Source organism: Colossoma macropomum, unplaced genomic scaffold (genome assembly GCF_904425465.1).
Source record: "Colossoma macropomum unplaced genomic scaffold, Colossoma_macropomum, whole genome shotgun sequence".
NCBI lineage: Eukaryota > Metazoa > Chordata > Actinopteri > Characiformes > Serrasalmidae > Colossoma > Colossoma macropomum.
In genome coordinates this window covers 1,007,223-1,029,005 of record NW_023494894.1, presented here as the reverse complement: position 1 = coordinate 1,029,005, position 21,783 = coordinate 1,007,223, and the positions used below count along the sequence as shown (strand labels likewise).

Here is a 21,783-nt window from a genome sequence, read left to right as displayed (position 1 = left end):
CACAGGGGAAGGAGTTGAAGGAGTCAAGGATCTAAGCTGTTCAACAGACTGGTGATAGATTTCTACAGGACATCCTGCAGAGGTCAAAGCACTGAATTTAAGCAATAAGACCACATTACAGTCCACAAAGTCAGAACAACATGGATTAAGTAAATTAAAAATAGCTTTTGAGGTTATAAGTTCAGAATCAGAATTCTATGAGATTAAATGGAAGGAAATAAAACTTGTCTAGAATTTTCACATTTATGAAGGCAATGGTAATTAGCTGTGCAGTTAAATTAAATCTGTTGTCTTAGTGCAGCTAAAGGCAAGGCCTCCCCTACCACAATAAACATTATCTTAACATTACCTTAAAATCTGTATTCAGTAACTGCATAAAAAACTATTATGTGAATGTGTTGCGTAGAATATTTTTTGGAATATGTGTTTGCCTATGACATTATGAAATGTTAATTATCCTCTGATGCATACCTGTTTAGTATTGTAGTGCACCAGCATAAGGTCATTCATATGTATGTATATATATATACAGCCCCAAAGGGTATCAATAAGGCGGAAACACTTCGTACTATTTACATTACCATGGCACGTACTTCAATATTCTACTCATCTCAAGGTTCGGAAAGCCGTGAGTGGTAAAATGTAGTGAAACAATCGAGCATGCAATCTTCCAGAGCTAGTTAGAGGGCGTTCAATGCTGCGTCCGCGCTGTACAACAGATCTTTAAGTCACACGGATCATGTTACCTTGTGATTCAGAGACGAACACGTACTTACATATCTGCTGTAGTAAATCCTTATTGCTTTAAAGGAGGGCGAGAAAAGTAAGCTGGTTTCATTCACAGAGCATCCACGGTTCGGCTTGACGGTGTCATGGCCACCTCAGCACTGAAAATGTCCCCTGTTTTAATAAGTTTTCTTTATTCTGCATTACTCTTTGGAACAATACTGTGCGATAATGAGACGGAGGAAGATGAGCACGCAAAGCACACTTACACGGTGGAAATGTTCAACAATGCAATTTCAACTGCTCCACACTTCGTGATGTTCTTCGCCCCTTGGTAAAGTTACAGACATCTTCAACTTTGCTAGCTGTAGCCGGCTACCCGGCGTAGAGTTTGCAGTAACTAGGCTTAGCTTAGGGGTGGCTCGGCTGTCTAGCGTTAACATGAGTATAACTTTACATGGTTTTGTATGCCTTTATTTGCAACGCCTGAATATCACATGTTTCTAACGTTACTCTTTGTTTGCCGTCCCTTATACAGGGAGAAAAAAGGGCTTAATAGTTGCCTAGCTAGCTAGCTAACCTAGTTAGGTTAGCTAAGATAGCGCAGCTTACTTGACGAAAGCTAATGTAAGCTACCTAAATAAAAGCTAAAGTAACTAGGTTAGCTAGCTACCTAACGGTGTCTTGTTTTTTGTAAAGCCTTGTTGATAAGTTACAGCTCGTTTATTATGTGGGATTTTTTTATTTGGGATTGGAAGGAAATGCAATACTTCAGTCTCCGCGTTAGCTTTAACGGTAAACTCAAAAATGCGGTTGTAGCGGATTAGCTTGCAGTCGAGGCTGACCAGCCAAGGGGTTCACAGTTCATTCAGCAAGTTTCAGCTTACGTGGCAAGCAACTGTATAAGGTAAAGACAGTCTGAGACACTTCATATTGATTCTGACGAGGCACCGCTATAACGTATGTATTTTAGATAATGTAACTTAGCTAGCCTATACCTGAACGCAAAAGCCAAGTGGTGATATAGCATTATTGTCGGCCTGTAAGTTACAACCTAAAGCTGCATCATGAGCCAAGTATGAGCTCTCTTAGTAGGCCAGTTAAATCAGTGCTTTTATGTGTCTCCTTAATATTCTGTGCCCCGGAGATGCTTTGACATAGTATCCTCGGCTGTGTCCTGTATAGGTGTGGTCATTGCCAGAGGCTGCAGGGAACGTGGAACGAGCTGGCAGATAAATACAACAGTATGGAGTCCCCCCCTGCGTATGTCGTAAAAGTAGATTGCACTAAGGACACAAAGTTTTGCTCCAGCGACCATGGAATCCGCGGATATCCCACGTAAGTTTTAAAGTTGTAATGCTGTTGTTGCACCATTTATGTTTAAAACCTATAAGACAGTTGAAATTTGCAATGACTGTATTAATTTAAATTGGTAAGAGGAATAGTAGTGTCCACAGGTGTCTAAAGGTGTGGTTAAGATCAGTCAGGCGAATGTCATGTGTTAGCAGTGGAAGGCCGAAGTCTCCACTCTGTTTGTTATTCTGAGTGATGTTTAACATCAGTTTATTACATCAGCACTCATCAAACAGTCATGGTAAAGATGATGTCTTTATTTTTGTCTTTGCTGTATTTTACATGTTTATGTATCCTAACAGTTTTGTTCATAGTTAGAATGAAAGGGTACTTCTACAACGGCTAAAGTTGTCTGTTTGGATTTTGTGATCTGACTTATAACTCTGTAATTTTACACCCATGTTTGAGATGTATGGACTTGTACACTGAAATAGAAAACGTGGCAAAAATGACAATTTCACAAATCATCTGCATGCTGATATCTTAGCAACTTGTTTTAATTGACCCATATATGGAGTATAATTGTTTTAAATAAGAGTATGATGTAGTATGTAAACACTGAGGTTGAGGTTACAAAACAAGACAGGTTACAATGTGGTCATCTAAAATGAATTATGACTGTTTTTGGTACTTAAAACCACTCAAAGTGTCCGGAGGAAAAATGAAATACAAGAATGCGCCCTTTAATACTTGACCACAATAGTAACAAGGGATATACCGAAATGGGAATTGTGGGCCCATGACGATGTCCAGTATTTTTAATGCACATATCTGCGAGTGCTGGCGCACAAACATATATATAAAATGTAGAAATCTGGATTAAATCCACCTGGACTAGGATTACAAAGAATTATAGTATGTATTTCTGTTGGGTTATAGATGCAGTAAAATTAATAAAGTACAATAAATACATAAACAGTATTGGTTTGAAAGTATAGGCCACGTCAATTCTTTTTAAAGCATTATTTGTCAATATCAATATGATTACAATATTATTGTGCATCACTGATAGCAGCATTGAGCAATCCCCATACGTTTTCAATTTATGTAATCTAGGTGCTATGTTACTTAAGGCCAAGTAACTTATGTTGTATGCGTGTAGGCTCAGAACTTCTGTTTGTATGCCTGTGGGTGTTTGTGTGTGCATGGGGTTTGGTTCTGTGCAGTCTGAAGCTGTTTAAACCTGAGCAGGAGGCAGTGAAATATCAGGGCCCAAGAGACCTGCAATCTCTGGAGACCTGGATGCTCAAAACTTTGCAGGAGGAGCCAGAGGTAAGACAAAGAACCATTTTGATGGTCTCCAGCTCTGCCCAAAAATAAAATATTTCTTTTTATAGCCTGTCACATGATAAAATCATTCCTTACATTCTAAGATACTGAAACAACTGATAGAAATAACAAAAAAAGACCTGCAATGAAAACAGTCTTTGGTGTTTGTATTTGGTATCTGTGATAACTTTGCGTGTTCTAGTGAGATTTTGAAAAAGTACCAAGATGTTTCCTGCAACGTTAGTGTTTGTTTGTAGCCAGTAACTAGTACATTGTTTTGGAATAAAGCTTCAGGCCTTTAATAGATGGCTAAAAAAAAATTATCAGAGAGTAGTCTAAGTTGCAACAGTTAGTTGCTCTGAAATCAGTAAAGGTGGAATTAACATTAACAGGAATAATAAAACTGACCCGTCTGTTTGCGACTTCTTTCTGTCTCCCAGGAGCCACAGAGTGAGCCTGAGCCCCCTAAAGTGCCAGAGCCCAGAAATGGCATGTACGAGCTTACTGCCGCTAACTTCAAACCACATATTTCCAAAGGTATCAGGTCCAAAACATTCTGTCATTTCTTTACATACATTAAGCCTCTTAAAATGTATGTGGTTGTATGATGTGTGTGTTTTTTTTTGTTTTGTTTTTTTTTTCTTTCTTTTTTTTAAATTTCGTTTAATAAAAAAACAGTGGAGGTTTCAAGTTGACATCACTACAAGGGTTAAAATCTCTAAAATGTTAACTTGTCCCTTATAAACACATGCAAACATAATTTTGGCATTATTAGTTAATATTCTCTAAACCAGGTGTTCAGTACTTGGTGTGCTTCATATTTTCTGCTTTGGTTAAGATTACTATTTTGGTTCTTTCTTGTTTCAGATCTTACACTTTCAGTTTCTTTGCCAGATGTGCACCACCACTACAACACACACCTTTGCATAGGATTTAGAGTGAACTGCTTCCCGAGCTAGGCAAATGTTGTGCTGCTGCATTTTTTATTCTTTTACAGGCAAAGTCTGTCAGCTTTACAAATGTTTTGAAGACTGTTGAGTATGACTAGTGATAGTTATCTTGAATCGGAAACTTTCTTTAAACTCATCTTTAAATCAATTTTAAAAATCTTGAATTAAACTTTATAACAGCAACAAATAGAAACTGATTATTCAGTTTTTTTTTGACACTTTTTGTCTCTTTCCATTTACAGGATCTCACTTTGTGAAGTTCTTTGCACCATGGTGTGGCCACTGCAAAGCTATGGCTCCAACATGGGAACAGCTTGCTACTAGCTTTGAACACTCAGATTTGGTCAAGATTGGGAAGGTGGGTAAAGTATATATGAGTGTTTGTGTGTAATATATATTACACACAGCAATCTATCCCCACACATCTCATGGCCACTATGTAAGTTAGAAGATAGCCCTCAATGCTAGATTGATCTCTGCCACATCTGTAGCCTAAGGGCTGCTAACACAGACAATGATTTTGACCAAATTATTTAAACCAACTCTACAGAGCAGGTTAGATTTTGTTTTTAAGTCACTTCACCTAAATATATATAGATACATCATCTAGAAAATGAAGAATATGTAGTATCAGAACAGGTGCCATATCAGATCATGCAAGTGTGGAATTAGAAATCCATTTAAATATGGAAAGTACACAGAGGGGTAGATGGAGATTGAATATTAGTCATTATTAGTAGTTATTGAGACTTTAAATTCACCCCTAACAAAAGAGGAGATCTGGTCAGCCATCCTGTTTATGAAAGCTGCTAATTTACCAGGGGTTGACAGATTTCCCAGCTGAATGTTATAAAACCTACATTGATATTCTTGCCCCAGTTCTAACAGAGGTTTAAAGGGAAACACTATGGGTCGGATCGTTACCAAATATATTCAATGAGGCACTGATCACCCTCAAACCTAAAAAGGATAGTGACACAACAGACCCTTCAAACTTTCGGCCTGTTAGCTTAATTAACGTAGATGGTAAAATTTTAACTAAAGCCTTAGCACTACCTTTAAGTTGCTGCCAAGTATTATAGACCCAGACCAGGATTTATTAAAGGTAGAGCATCAGCAGATAACATGAGGCTAATCCATCTGATTTGGTCTTATAGCCATGAGGATGTTCTGCTCATAGTTGTATTGCTTGATGCTGAAAAAGCATTTGATTTGATGAAGCATTGAGTGGGACTTCCTGACGGCCGTATTGTCAAAGTATGGTTTTGGTGCCAACTTCAAAGTGTGGCTAAGAGTCTTGTACACTGAACCTAAGGCAGCGGTGATAACTAACGTTTTATATCACCTTTTTTCCACTGACATGTGGAACGAGGCAAGGGTGTTTTTTTTTTCTCTGTTGGGCTTCACTATTGCCCTTGAATCTCTGGCCTCAACTATTATAACCAACCCAATTTTTTTTCCCCCCAATGTTTTCTCCCTAGTTTAGTCATATCCAATTCCACCGATAGTTAGTTCTCTCCCAGTCACACAATAGTACTAACGCTATGAGAGCTAAGGCTAGCACCCTGAGAGGGAAGTCAGTTGTGCTCCCTTGGACTACTGGCATGGTATAATTTTTTAAGTAGATTCCTGCAGGGTTGAAATAAAATGAGATCTTAAAACTGAACTTTTAATTAATTTTGAGAAAAATTAAAGCTAATGGGGAAATGGGGAAAACTTATCTCTGTGAGGAAAGTTTAACACCATAAGGATGGTAATAGCCCCTCAGTTTCATTATATATCAGTGATGCTACTTTTGTCCATCCCATCTGAAGTATATTAACAGTACAGAGTTTTAGGAAGTTTCTGTGGGGACAAAAAGGTCGCAAATTAAGTAAAATGTGTTCCATGAGGGGAAAATGGAGGGCTGTGTGTACCAGATGTTAGACTGTACAGTTTTTCTTTTGAAATCTCTAAACTTTCTAAGTACTAGTGCAAAGATGAAACTAGTTTGGATTGGGTGGCAATAGAGAGAGCTTTGGCCTCCCCATTTCATCCTAATGACATCCTCGCACAAAAGCAGAGAAAACAGGGCAACATTTATAACCCTGTTATATCTCATTCAAGGGAAGTCTGGGGTCAGGTTCATAAAATTATGGGAGTCTCATAATATCGGCAACAATATTCTCCGCTCTGGCACAATCCTAAAATATTTAAGTTTTTATGGCAGAGAGAACTTAATTGTGACATTGATGAAGAGAACTTCAGCAGAACTGTGTCAAATGCAGGTTGACACTTAAGGAAAGCAAAGGGGAAATTTACCCAATACAGGATGTTACATAGGTATTACCCTACCCCTCTTAAGCTGTGTAGAGTGGGTCTAAGAGTGTTAACTGCACACAGAAGGGTACATGTGTACATGCACTTTGGAGCTTCCCTCTTGTGAACATGTTTTAAACAGAAATTCTGCAAATTTTAGGTAAATGGGTTGGTTGTCTGTTGGGGGGATAGGACTGAACTACCAAATGTCTCATGTAACACTTTTTATTTCTCATGAGAGCAAGCATGATCACAGCTGCTAGAATAGTTTTAAAACATTGAAAAAGTGTGAGTGTGCCCAAGTCAAAAGACTGGATGACATTAATGACTGAAACAGCAACATAGGTGTACATGTTAGCAATACTTACGGATGGTGGGGGAAGAATTCCTGACACTTGGAGCCATCTCTTTAATACAATTTGTGCAAAATCCATTAGCTAAAGTAAGGGATAGGTACAGTGGATTATTTTATTTATTTATTTTTTTGACTCTCAATGATATAATCCCACATCATTTTTGTTAGCTGTGACTTCAGAAGGATGCTCTGTACTACGGGTAGGGGGAAAAATCGATTCTTAGATGCATTGTGATGCGGACGTGAACAATTCTCAATCGATTTACAAATGTCAAATCGATTTTCTAAATTCTAACTTGTAACAATGTTGATGGAACGCAAAAGGCGGAACTTCAAAGTGTGGAAGTGCAGTGCCTGGACACTTTGTGACGGCACATAACAATAACAAACAAAAACAACTGGATGAGCGAGAAATCCGACTGGCACCCTCTGCATTAAAAGCTAGGTTAGGTCAGGAGTCACAACCCAAATGTTAAAAAGAGCCATTTTGTCCTTTCAACAAAAATCAAACCACCTTGACAGCCAGAACATTTAATGTCCAGTATGTCTCAGTATGTGCTAATGTCCTAGTATAGGCTAAAAAGTATAACTTACTTTTTTACTAACAGACTTGCTTTGCTCTGCTTTAAGCTTTAGCTATAGCCGCTTTCCTCCCATCTCCACCAGAAAACTTTTCCTCAAAAGTTGAATAGTTTCTTGTAAAATGTCTCTCAACGTTTGACTGTTTTACAAGGCTGAAGTCAGCTTCTTATTTGTCAGCTTCTTATTTGTCAGCTTCTTATTTGTCAGCTTCTTATTTGTCAGCTTCTTATTCGTCAGCTTCTTATTCGTCAGCTTCTTATTCGTCAGCTTCTTATTCGCCAGCTTCTTATTCGCCAGCTTCTTGCTCGAATTTCCCGTTCCACCTTAAATTTTGACTGAGGCGCCGAATGTAAATGCGGCACCATTTAAGGTGGAACAGGAAAATTCGAAAGAGAAGCTGACTTTCATCTTCACAAAATTTTAGTGTTTGACAGTTTTTTGTTGCAGATTTAACGTACCAGGAAACTAACTGCGGAGCTTGTAAATGCGAACAAGTCCTTTCGTCTCCAAATGTCTGTCTTAAATCTCTCTTTGCCTTTTCGTTAGCTACTAGCTAGGCGAGACTGCGTTGCTCTGTGACCTGCAGTCTGCACGTCAGTTGTCAGTCTTTAAGAGCCTGGGCTTTTGCTCTATGTTGCACATGTCCCGTCTCGAAAATATTTTACTGACACAGCGATCCCCACACTCTACAACGGCCAAAACCGAAGTTATAAAATCACTAAAGAAAATGGGTAGGACAGCTGTAACGTGCTGCGTGGACATCTATTGTCACTGGTTCTTATGTCACTGTAGCAGCGCATTTTATCACAGATGAGTGGCAGCCAGTGTCTCGTGCTCCAAACAAGAGGAGTGAATGAGAGCCTTCTAGTTCACTTGCCACATCACTCCCATTTGTTTTATTAATAAAAGATATTGGAAGTAAATTAATTATGGATCATTACAAATACTTTAAAAGTACAAAGTCCTCACACAGTGAGAAAATAGAAATCCTGTATAGAAAAAGATTCAAGATGCACTGATAATCGTTTTATAATCGCATCGCAGCCCTCTGAATCGTAATTGAATCAAATCATGAGGTGCCTACAGATTCCCACCCCTACTCTGTACCCACTGTTCTGATTGCACATCTAATTATATGTGAGTTATGTATGTGAATTGAAGAGCGGTGGATTTTCTTCCTTTATTTTGTAAGCAAAAAAGCAAGAACAGTAATAATTATTTGAATTGAGCAAAGAAGATGAAGAATTATTTAGATCTTTCATTTTGACAAGTATGTAGTTTGTTTCAGAGTCGCTCCAAAAGTGTTTTGTTACCCTTGCATGGGTGCTGTGCTAAAAGCTGCTTGCTTATTTGCTGTGCCACGGTCTGTTTTTGCACATGCACAGACTGAGAAATCCAAAAGAAATCTGAGTAAGAGTATACATGTACTGAGAAATCTGATTGCTGAGCTAAAATCCAGCTTTCTTTATCAGATTTCTTATTTGGATTTCTAGACTTTACTCTGATCTAAGAAATCGAAGTATGCTGTTTACATGACCATTTGAATAATCAGATTTCTGCACTTCTCAGATTATGATTAAGTGCATATAAATGCACTCAATGAGTTCAGTGTTCTTCAGTGCCCTTCATAGTCACTGGATCTGAGTCCAACAGAACATCTTTGTGATGTGGTAAAATGAGAGATTTTCAGCATGAAAATGCATGTGAAAAATCTGCAGGAAATGCCTGATGCAATCGTATCAACATGGACCAGAGTCTCATGGGAATGTTTCCAGCATCTTGAGTAATCCATGCCACAAAGAATTGAGGCAGCTTTGAGAGCAATGGGAGACCCTACCCAGGATTAGTACAGTATTCCTAATAAAGTGCTTGTGGGTATTTATAAAACGTTGTGCAATGATTTGTAAGTGAACAATATGCAGATCTTTTCAAACTACATTAATTTTATATTTCAGTTGATTATTTGTCTTGTTACAGTTGGACTGCACTCAGCATTATGAAATCTGTTCAGAGAACCAGGTGCGAGGCTACCCTACTCTGCTCTTCTTCACTGATGGAGAGAAGGTGAGCACATCCAAATAAGCAGCCAACTTCAAGTGTTCTCTAAATGCTGCAGAGCAGTGATTCATTTTACGTATTTAAACAGCATCCTCTTTTTGATGCCCCTTTCAAGCTTTGTAATATTTGTCTCCCATCATGCCTACAGACCGTTGTAGCCTTCAGCTTTAAAGTAAAAACCAAATTAAGTTTTTGATTGTCAAATCCCCTCACATCACAAATCACAAAAAACCCAGCCTCTTAAAATGTCCATTGCATATTTAATAACAAAATTCTCACTTCATCAAAAGCCCACTACATTCAGCCAAATTAAAAGTTTACACCACTGTCACATACGCTAAATGTCCAGAAGTTTGTAGACGTGCTCAACTAATGTTTCTCTTGAAAACAAGGTATTAATAGGGAGTTTGTCCCCTCCTTTTTCCAGTGTTCTTATGGGAAGGCTTTACAGTAGATATTGAAACATAGCCCTGAGTATCTGATTGCTTTCAGCCACAAGAACAAATTCTGCAGCTTTTAAACTACTAACCAGGTTACTTAAAATATTTAAAAGATGCATAATTTTTAAAGTGTAGTGTTTTTTTTGTTTTGTTTTGTTTGTTTCTTTTTTAAAAAAGAATTCACTAATTAGAAGGGTTGTGTCTGGATACTTTTGGATGTGTACTGTATTTTACCATTTCCCACTCTGAGAAACCCTTTTCAACAGTTTCATGCAGCCATCACTTCATTTTTAAAGTTAAAACCTCCAAACACTGTTTATTTTCTGTTAACACCAAATCCGGTTCTGCTTTTTATCCCAGATAACGCTCACCACAAATAATATCCTACATCTAAATATCCCCCACAAAATAAATTCCTGTACCCCAATTATCAAATCCTCACACAGATGGCCAGTACAGTTAACCAATCTCCAGCGCTAAGACAGACAGCAACCACAATCCCTCCCACCGTCTAGCGCTGGAGTAACTCAAGCTATGATAAGGCATACACCAATCAGATGTACTGGATCAGTACCGCCACATATACTGACTTTATTAAACAGATCAGGTATCAGCCAGATGTGACCGATCCACTATCAAAGCTATTTCATAGGCTCAGGTAGTCTAAAATGGAAATGTCATTCTCACTTTTGTTTTAATGGAGCTAATGGAATAACAAGGAATAGTTATGTAAGATCACATTAGAAAAACTTGTTTGTTTATGCTTCGTGTTTCTCTACACAAAGCTGCCTTATCAGTGTTCGCAAGAGGGATTTTGTAATTATGATGTATTTCACACCAGCGAATTGTCAGCAAATAACCGATTAGTTAGAGCTGGTCAGTGACGTGTTTAGGTGGACCAGTGGACCCAACCCATGCCATAAGAACACACCTCACACCAATATGGACCTACCACCAGCCTGCACAATGCCTTGTTGACAACTGGGGTCCATGGCTTCATAGTGTCTGCGCCACACACGAACATCAGCCCAAAACAATTGGTACCGTGACTCATCGGACCACAGCACATTACCAGTCCTCTAGGGTCTAGTTAGCAACCTCACAAGCTCAGGTGAGGCTCTGTGTCCATTGTCGTGGTGTTAACAGAGCCACTCTGGTGGATCTTCTGCTCCCATGTCCTCTAAAAGCCAGAGAACGTTGCACTGACCTGCAGAACATGCGCTTTGGATGTCCTGCATTGAATCGGGATACAGGTTAACATCCCCTGAGTTAATGTTATTTCATAATCGGTTTACATACTGTTATCCCATGACTTTTGGCACATCGGTGTATAGCTGGCTTTGTTAAGCCAAATGAAATGTTTTAACAAAAATGAAAGTAGTTAAGAGGCAACACAATGAACACTTTAACGTTTTGTTGATTTTCAGGTGGACCAGTACAGGGGAAAGCGTGATCTGGACTCCTTTAAGGAATTTGTGGATAATCACTTAGCGGCTGCTGCTTCCAAAGATCAGCCTGCTGCAGAAGACGCAAGGACTAATGAAATGCCAGAGAGCAAAGAGCCTGCTAAAGAAGAGGTAGTGTGTCTGTGTGAGAGACACTTGACGGGCTTTAACAAAAACTGGCACAATTTAAATTATATTTAAAAATAGTTCAAGTAGCAAGCAGCATATATTAGAAAAATTCTAATACATCAGTGAATACAAATAACAATACGAAAATTGGAATTTTATGTATGTGCATGTGTTCACTTAATCATTTCCAAAGGCATCCTTGAGGCAACCTGATATTGTCATCATTCATTACCTGGTTTGGCTAATCAATGCTTAATTACATTACGTTGGGTATGCTGGTGATGGATGTGAACAAATCAGTGCAGTGGCTGGGGGCACTAAGGAGAAGTTGGGAGCCAAACTTTGTTTTTCTAACTAGCTCGCAACACATTGCACAGTTTGGTGCTTTGTCTCATCTAGCACACTTCAGAATTCATCTCATTAACTAATTTGTTTTGGCTTCCTGTTGTCATACTGTAGTAAAGCCTAACATAAGCATTCTCGCATCACAATGGTTTTAAAAATATGTCTGTACTAAATGGTAGATCAATTCTAAGTATTACTACATACAGGAGGACAGGCCAGAAAAAATCCAACATTAAGTTGTCAAATTGTGGATGAAGTTTAAGCCCAATACCATTTCACCCCTTGCCCTGCCACTTAGCCCTTAGCCCTCTGTTTTGCGCGTTCACGTCTAAGGTTAGGGTGTCCCATTTTTTGTTGAGATAGAGGGGTAGGGCGAAGTGTTAGGGCTACATTGTCCCTCGGAGTGTTATGAGAAAAAAAGAAAAACCGGCAAGATGGCTGCGCGAGCGACCAAAGAAACCCACAAATGTAAGTATTTTCTCTGTTAAAAAAATACAGTAACCATTGTAGTGTCTTTAATGTCGTTTCAATATATTATGGTCATTTTCTTCGTAACAAGCATCGCTATCGCAATCGCTAACAGTATGCTAATGTCTGGGTAGCTAGCTAGCTAACTTTCCCGTTCCAATTTCCAAATAGTCCAGCAGTGTTGATGACTAAAGCGCCAGAATGTAACTGCTGCACCATTTAAAGTAAAACGGGAAAATTCGAACAAGAACCTGGTGAATAGCTGACTTCAGCTTTGTATCACCAAAGAATTAGCGGTGGGCGATAATAAATAATTGTCGTATACCCCCTCTTTGGAAGCATATGATGCCCTAAATGTAACTAAAGCCCCGCGGCGAGGTTGCTGAACTTTTCCCTTCTCTGCTATCACTGAAGATGGGCCGGGTCGCCTGGAGAGCACCGCTAGTAGCCTGTTAATGAAGCGATTGAGGGTTGTTCCATTTCGTAGGCAAGATTTCAACCACTACCCTTTGTAACTCCGTTCCAAGGGGATAGGGTGACACTCGAAAACAAGGGGTAGGGGTAAAAAGAAGAAATGGGATTGGGTCTTAGCCTGTAGTCTTTGCATAAGCAGTGTTTCCCTTTTGAGATTATGGATGGTTTGTAATATTGTCTGGCTCCTAAGAGGTTTGATTAGGGAGTGAGTGTTTGGGCAGATGTTTAAACGTGAGATTGTCATCAGTGTCTGTCTAGCCTGTAGTCATGAATCTGCCAGAAGTGAAGTAGCAATTATGGGCAGGCTATTTCCTCCTGCTGATGCAAATATGTGTGTGTCTATGAGAGAAAAAAATGTCTGTGTTTATTTATATATATATATATATATATATATATATATATATATATATATATATATATATATATATATATATATAAGAAAAATCTGTGTGTGTGTCTGGTGAGGGAGGAGAATTTAACAATTTTGAACAGACACTGAGTGTGTACTAAAATATGAACTCCCAAGGTTTTATATTTTTAAACACAGTCATTGCAAGGTTCATTCTTTCCATTTTTGTAATGGTGGTGAATGTAGACTAAATCAGCAGAATTTTTGTGGTATGTTAATGTGTAATGATGTTCAGAAGTAGAATGCTATATAAAGCAAATAACCTTACCAAAGTCAGGCTGTTCAAACTTGCAGCTTGTAGCCTTCAAGTATTCATATCTGACCATTTTCATAGACCTTATATCCTTTTTTTTATACTTCTTATAGACCAGTGAGTGGAGGAATTGCCAGACGACTGAACACATATTTTAAGCTAATGCAAATGTATTTATGTTTTTTCCTTTTTTTCTTTGGCTTTCAGTCTAGTGTTGTAGTCCTTACTGAAAGCAACTTTGATGAAGTTGTTGCCAAAGGTATCTCCTTCATCAAGTTTTATGCTCCATGGTAAGTGCTTCTTGATTATTATTATTTTTTTTTAAATCCTATTTTGATCAGACTTTGCAAACAGTATTTTAATCAGACTTTTCAAACAGTTTAATCAGCTTTAAAGAAAAGTCACCATTTCTCTCACCATATTTAGCTTGTTCATAGGCTTGTTCTGCAGAGAGCATTTTAGACAAAAGTTTTCTTTTTCATGAACAGTTTGATGCAGTAATCTATATATGTATTTATTTATTTATTGGTCTTACATGAAATGTAAGAAAAGTACATAAAATCTTTACCATCTCTTTAGTGTGCTGATTACCCAGCTATATGTCATTTCCATTTACATTTCAGACATTTGATGGTAAAAGCTGGTATTTAGACAGTTTGTTACAAAATCCTGATATATGTACTTGTGAAACAGACATGCACACATGTGCAGACACACTCCCACACAAAAGAAGAATCCATTCCACTATCAGTGAATGCAATCGTCTCAAGTACTTCCTTAGTTCTTGGTAAAAGGAGCTGTCTATCTCTGAAGAGAGATCTTCCTTAATCACCCCCAGGATTCTGATGCCTGTGCTTGTGGGGTTGTGTTGAAGGTGTGGCCACTGTAAGAACCTGGCTCCTGTGTGGGAGGACCTGTCTAAGAAGGAGTTTCCTGGCTTGACTGATGTGAAGATTGCTAAAGTGGACTGCACTGTTGAGAGAACGCTCTGCAACAGATTCTCAGTGAGTCACTCATCATTGTTTTTGTTAAATATATAAAGCCATAAAAATCTTCTGGCTCAGATATGAAAAGCTAACATATATTTGGTCTGTGACTGAAGAATTGTCTTAGTCACTGCTACTATATTATGGTGCATATCAGACTACATTCCTAGAGGACCACAGTACTAACATATTAATGTTTTCCCTGACTTGACATTGTAGATTTAATTATTGTTTTCTACTGAGCACTTGTATGAAATAGTTATGCTAGCACAAAGTAAATGGTAAAGTTAGCAATTCTATTTTCCTCAAAACCCCTGTTGTCTACGAGAACACAGCTAGGGTTTTACATAAATCCTTTTTAATTGATCTGTTGTACATAAATGTGTCATGTTTCCCCTTATTTATGTGGGGGGGGGGTGGGAAATACACTGCAGTCTCATGCTGGTAAGATCCTGTACGCTTGCTTTTAAATTGAAAGGAAGTCATCAGATGGGTATAAACTTTGCTCTGGAAAATTCCTTTAGCCTGTGCTGATCTGAGGAGATTTTTAGTGTAAGCTTTTACTCACAGCTACAGATTCATTGCTGTCTCCTTAGTGATTTGTTGGTGGTAGCGTTTGTCTTTCATTTACATTAATATGAAAAATTTCACTACAGTAAAATGTGAAATTTCTCCTTTTGCCTGTGATGAGTTGGTGCTCATTTTCTCTGTCCAACACTTATGAGTTCTGAATATTTCGCTACTCTAGGTGCAGGGATACCCGACTCTGCTGATGTTCCGGGCAGGAAAGCAGGGTGAGGAGCATAATGGAGGGCGGGACTTGGAGAGTCTGCACAGCTTTGTCATGAAGCAGGCCAGAGATGAGCTGTAGCTTTGCTCACATTACCCACTGTCTTCTGCTCTGACACCTGATCTTTCTCCTTGTGTTTTCCCCCAGTATCACAAGCATGTATTTCCATCAGTAAAAACCCTGCCCTTTTTCTCTGCATTCCACATTTGCTCAAAGTCTTTTGAGTGAGCACAATCACTATGATTTATCCATAGATAAAATGTGAATGTATTTGATAACAGGCAAGTCTTTATCACTTTATGGACCTGTGAGAGAAAATGGTACTAATGAGAGAAAATGGTACTAATGATTTGACAACCACTTTTCCAGTAACAGAAATTCCCAGTGGTTTTGCTTTTTCCCCCGTCCTTTATTATTTTTTCTTTAAACTATCAACACAAGAGTGTGTATGAATTATAGTCTTCCTTTTTGACCGTTATAAACACCAAAATAGAGATTATTGCTCCATATATGAGTGGAAGAATTTTGTAACAAGAAATTATCTGTTGCTTTTTAAGGCAAACTCTTTGGCCTTTATGTTTACAGTGCCCGGAAAGACAACCCGGTTTATTTTTACTGTAAAAAGAGAATCATGTGACTTGGCTCTCAGGGAGAACATTTTTTAAATATAAAGTGAAAAGCATAAGTTCCTCCTTTCTGCCTTTTCTCTTCTTCTCTTAACGCCCTGTTCATTTGTAACCTGAATTTGAAACGTCTCGGACTCTAAATTTACAAACTGCACTTTCTTTTTGTGTGTGTGTTCTAAACAGAGGAAATAGTTTTTCAGTTTCACAGTCTTCCCCCATGGGGCCATTTTTTTATTTAGTCATCATGGGTTTTCAATTCTAGCCCTGGGCACCCAATGCAAAAAAAGTGCAGCGCATGGGGGTGTCTGGAATTGAGAACCACTCATAGCACCATACTAAATATCTTTAAAGGAGTTTGACTATTAGCATTTATACTCTGTTTAAAATAGGTTGTTTACCTGTAATTTGGGTCTTTGACTCTTGACTCAACATCAAGTGACCTGATACTAGTACTGAAATGGAAGCACTACAAGCTGCTTATCAGAGTTTTAAAGAACACTGCTTTTAGTTTTGTATACTTGCAGATTATCCTCCTTTACATGCTTGTGATCTTTAGATCCTAAGTGGTCAGGCTGAAACAAAAGCACATTTTTCCCCCATCTTCATTCTCCCAATGATGTTTTTTTGTAACAAACATTCAAAGGAAAGCAGCGTTTTCAACAAAGTGTTTATGGGAGGCACATGGTCCAGGGAGACCTCAGTGAAAGAGAGAGCAGTATGTCTTTGTTTCTTTTGTGGGCTACACACTGCCCATGGATTTTTGTACAAAAAGAAAACACTGAAAGTTGTAATACAAATTTCATAATAAAATGTTTGCTTTTTTCCAAACGTAGCTGTTGCAATTGTTACTTTACTGTCATTTAAATTTGAGAGATGTTTCTGAAGAGGTGCAATAAATAACCTAGAAAATATACAAGTATTTACATAGACATCTAGACATGAGAAAATATGTAAACAGCAGTTTACTAGAGGTATATGACTGTGTGGCTGGTTGCAAAAAACAAATCTATCTGCAACGTGTTAGAGGAGATTATGCTTGTACCGTTGAACAGTGCTTGCAGTCATATGAAACACCTGACAACCAGAAGTCACAAATAGTAAATATTGACACAAGATGGCTGGAAAACCAAGGGCTCATTTGAGGAAACGGACTCTGAAAAAAGGGCTTTTGGAAGCAGCTCTGCTAAAGAGATGAAATTAACTGTAACTCCTCGCTACATTTGTGGCGTGTTTTAGCTGTAAGCTGGCCAAAGGCAGGTGTTGCATGAAAAATGATAGATTTGTGGTACTGCGAATGAGGCTAGCAAAGAATAGAACGGTTCTGTCCTCAGAGCTTGAGAATAATATTTCTGTTGTTTTGGTTCGTTTGATAACTGTGACCACTTTCTCTGGCTGGCTACAGCAAACCATGGGTAGTGTAGAGCAAATATTGAGAGAATAAAAATAAGTCGTTTTATTAAGACCTAAAAAGAGTTCAACCAAGTTCAGCTGTTGTATTTTTTGGATGGGTGAGCAACTGTATAAAACATACAAAACAGGAAAAATAAAAATATATCTATCTAATATGTGGCTGTATCAGGACATGATTAGGTTTTGACAGTCTCAGATGTTAAAATCAAGCTTTGGTTAGTCAAATACAGAATAAATACTTTTATAAAATATAGAATGAATTTTGGCTAATATGTTTCAGTGACAGTTCACTGTTCTAGGCACCGGCTCTGTATTCAGATATCACTGTACATATTTTCTGGACTTAGCAGGATTAGGAACTGGTACATGAGAACTGACTGTGTGTGAACAGGAAAGAGGGGGGGAAAGCAGCACATTCCTCACACAGTCCTTTATAATCCCACATCCAGTACAGCCAGGGCAAGGAGAGGGACATGCATGCGCGCACACACACATACACACAAACACACACACTCAGTCTATGCTTAATACATACCATCATTCAAACATTCACACCTTATATATTTTTTCTCATTTTTTTTGTTCACAAACGGAACATATCCTGTTGTTACCTCTCTCTCTTTCTCTCTCTCACACACACACACTGAGCTGCAGCCGCTGGGCGGTGTGGGGGATAAGCTAGCATGACGTCCTCAGAGTCAGTGGCAGCCACAAGCGCGTACCACCATGTTTTTGTATTTCTTCAGAATGACGTTGGAATTGTCATCAAAGTAGAGCACGGAGATGGCGTGCAACTTGGTGGGGGCACAACATGGCTTTGGGACGTTTTCAGGATTCATCAGGTGGACCTGTGGGCAAAAGGAACACGAGCTCAACTGACAGTTTGAACATACATTGGCTGCGTTCAAAACCGCATACTACCATATCAAATAGTACGTCGAAAATACAACCATCAATAGAAGTCTGCTCATTAGTGTAGTATGTAGTACAGCAGAATGTGGTTTTGGACAGAGCTATTTACTTTATAGCAGTGCTCACCAACCCACCTCCTGGATATCTACTTTCCAGCAGTTTAATTCCAACCTGCATTTGCATGCCGCTTTTCCTCATTACTTAACACTAATGCAAATCAAGAACTTCCGAAGAAGTTAATCAGCTGGTGCGGCAGATTGTAGTTGGAACTAGACTCTGCAAGAAAGTAGATCACCAGGACAAGGCTGGTGACCACTGTTTAATCGTATTTATTAACCTATTTTCTAGCATCCTACATTTTCATGTAGTTGCCAGTTAATTATTTTGGTCACACAGTTATATTGGTATCATTGCTGTAATGAGAATGATGCACATGGTATATGAGGTAGGTGAACCTCATAAACTGGAAACACTCCTAAATTACCCTATGAAGTATTTAAGCCTCTAAAGAGGATCAAGTCTATGAAGACATATATCCCTGTACTCCATTTCTAAAATACACCCTGCCATGCAGAGCAAGAATCTATGGCCCACTATGCAGAGTAAAGAGAAGAAAGTATAAAATAAGTGATAAAAGTAGCAGTTTTTGTGAAAAATGTCTACAAATATTTTGAATGCGCTGAAATGTATAAAGCAAAAGAGTATGAATTTAGCAGTGACATGGTTGCTTATAGCCTATTAGGCTTATAATAACTTCTTCAAGCAATTCTAAAGGCTCTTCTCTTGGCTTCAGTAACATGAATGTCTATAAAGTAACTGGGCTATGAGGTTAGTTGTTTAGTATCTGTTTTCAAGGTAATACTTTTTCAAAGCTCACCAGTGTCTGTACAATAGCATGATTGGTAGCATTCATGTGAGCATTCAGTGGGAACGAGCATTCACCATCACAGTAGTTGGCTGCATAGCCTTCAGGTGCAATGATCCAGTCCTGGCAACAGACAAAGACAAGTACAGTAAAATGTAAAGTCCAGTTCAATATAAAACTGGTCTAAATGAGAACTTCAGACCTAGAGTGAATTATGTCATTGGTAGTTTGTTGCTGTTTTCTGAAAGGTCAGGCTATGCAAACTTGGCTCTGGGAAAACTGTTTGTGCTACTGCATGCGTTCAGGTTAGTCATGTGCGTGAGTATAGATCATGTGTGCTCACACCAAAAGGACCGTGTGAACATGTGTTCATATGTTCTCACCTGCCAGCCCAGCTCTCTGAAGCTAACATAAAGCTCATGCTTTCTGCATGCCGTCTTCTGATCACTGCTGTTATAATCTGTTAGCGAGAGAATAGAGAGGTGTGAAGTCATTTATTAACTCCTGCACCAGGTGTTACATTCCCTCAGCCACAGCTGGAGAACCTGTCTTAAGTTCCAGAGCTGGATGCAATTCAGTTCCATAAATTTATAACATATTTCTTTCATTCACATATCTTACGCCCTGAGTATATTAATCAGAATTAACAAAATTAATGTTTTCAACAAACACCCACAAACTCAAATGTTGGGTTGGTGTGCCATACCATTGTTGGGAGTCTCTACAATACTAGAATATTCTAGTATGTTCCCCCTTATTCACACAGGTTCATTTTGCTTCTTGATTTTAAGCAGTATAAAGCTGACTGCCAACACTAGAATGTTGAGGAATGATCTCTCAGAATGTCATGGCCTTTAACTCTTTTTCACCAGGAAATGGAACGGTGACTTGAACATTTCTAGGAGTCTTGCTTCCCCTGCCCAGCAAGGGTTCAGTCTCTGATTGTCACCTGGCAGCACAAAGTGTCATCAGTAACTGGTAACGAGTGGCACTTGCTGCTCGATTAGTGGCACCTGCCACATAGAAACGACACGTGCCACTCAAAACAGGCACAGGCATGAGTTTTAATCGGCTAAAATCGCAGTGAATTCCTGGTGGGAAGTTTCCAAGGCAGAATATTTAAAGTGACCACTGACTTTGTGTCCGAACTCCATGGAGTCAGTAACACTTCGTTGTGTGATCAAAGCCTCCTATACTGGGTTTGTTCATTAGCGCAGCAGTTACCCTCGGCTTACCCTCAGCTTTACGCAACCTCAACCTTTAAGCAGTGTATGTGCATGTATTTGAGTGACACCAAAGTCCTTTTGGGAAAGCCTGTTCACTCAGCGGCCATCTTTGCAATGCTGCTGGGCAGTTATTTCCAGCCATACAAGACGAGGCTCCTCTCTCTTTGAATGGCAAATAATGCATAAAAAAGTGATTTTTCAGGTTGTTTCTGCTACTGCACTTGCGCAGATCTCCACAATGAGAGGGGTCTTTACTACCCTCAAATTACTCCAGAACATAAAGTCCAGAGCATTTTATAATTTTTATTATTATTAACAGTTGCCGTCCTGAAAACCCCCTCAGCACCCCCACTTTTTGCGTCTCTGAATGTGCACTATAAGTAGTCTGTTTATTCAGTAGCACAATGCTGATGGGATTTTTTCTGATTTCATTAGATGGTGGGTTTTACATTGAAACTTGGCTATTTGAACTCTTGTTCCTGTCTCTGGATATGATTGGAGTAGCGTGTTATCTGCTCAGGTCAGCCTACGACAGAATTTAGTCCGGTTACAGTGAATATTAAACACAGAACAGGTAAACAAAGCCTTCTGCTAGCTAAAATCTGTTTCTGTATTTAGTTTTGTATGTTGGTTGGTTGATTTGATGTTGGTTGATATGCAACTGTATAATTGTGGTAACTGTTCACATCATCACTACAATAACGAGAAACGATTCCTTGAATAATAGAAATCATCAGGTAAAGAGGAACACAAGCTAAAATCTACCTGGCAATCTAGATTTCTTTCCTTAGTTTGGCCTATTTTCTTTGTCTCAATAGGTAAAAAACTTATCTCTGGCATCCATTTTGAGCTGAATAAAGATAGAATAGATAACCAAGGTAGAATCGATGAGTTACACTAACACTAGCTTGGTTGTATTTATTAGCTCAATGGCTAGACTCGCAGTCAGGACTGGGAGAGCACTGCAGAGATTCCCAAAGGTTTTATGTTAAAATTGATATATTTGCTCAACACATGGTGTGTGTTGTAGGCATATCATGTTGTTCTACAGAATACTGCAATAACACAACAAATATAATATTAAATGCTAGTTTTAGGACAGAATGCATGGAACATTTTTCCATCTCCTTGAAACTTAGCTTTCCAGACAGAGATTCTATTTGTTTTTTTTTTAATTATGAATTTGATATAGAAAGAGAGAAATAAAACAGCTCATGAAGAAAAGAAAGGGTGTGAAAGAGAAAGGAACAGTGAGAGAGAGAATGAGAGGGCACTACATATGATATCAGCTTTGACCAGATGCGATCACTTCCTGTTATTTTATGTCCCCGCCTAGAAAAAAGCATTCTGGCCTTACAATATGTGGAGCTGACCACAGCAACAGCACAGTGTACTTATGCCTGCTGCAGCTGTG

At 38.7% G+C, this 21,783-nt stretch overlaps 2 protein-coding genes across 2 annotated transcripts in view; one reads left to right on the top strand and one right to left on the bottom strand.

Moving 5' to 3' along the window:
• Positions 1-824: 824 nt before the first annotated feature.
• On the top strand, positions 825-16,684 carry txndc5 (thioredoxin domain containing 5). The gene is made up of 10 exons (XM_036560694.1): positions 825-1,060; positions 1,912-2,064; positions 3,246-3,351; positions 3,789-3,885; positions 4,541-4,656; positions 9,511-9,597; positions 11,459-11,608; positions 13,762-13,844; positions 14,429-14,558; positions 15,289-16,684. Exons 1-10 carry the CDS (start codon positions 873-875, stop codon positions 15,409-15,411), a joined length of 1,233 nt encoding a protein of 410 aa, XP_036416587.1. The 5' UTR covers positions 825-872; the 3' UTR covers positions 15,412-16,684.
• Positions 16,685-16,686: 2 nt separating this feature from the next.
• bmp6 (bone morphogenetic protein 6) overlaps positions 16,687-21,783 on the bottom strand; it is a 54,196-nt gene continuing 49,099 nt past the window's right edge. Inside the window, exons 5-7 of the mRNA XM_036560693.1 lie at positions 19,527-19,603; positions 19,156-19,266; positions 16,687-18,214 (exon numbers count right to left, since the gene is read on the bottom strand). Of these exons, the coding sequence (XP_036416586.1) occupies positions 18,065-18,214; positions 19,156-19,266; positions 19,527-19,603 (338 nt within the window). The 3' untranslated portion in view covers positions 16,687-18,064. The remainder of the gene's footprint in view (positions 18,215-19,155; positions 19,267-19,526; positions 19,604-21,783) is intronic.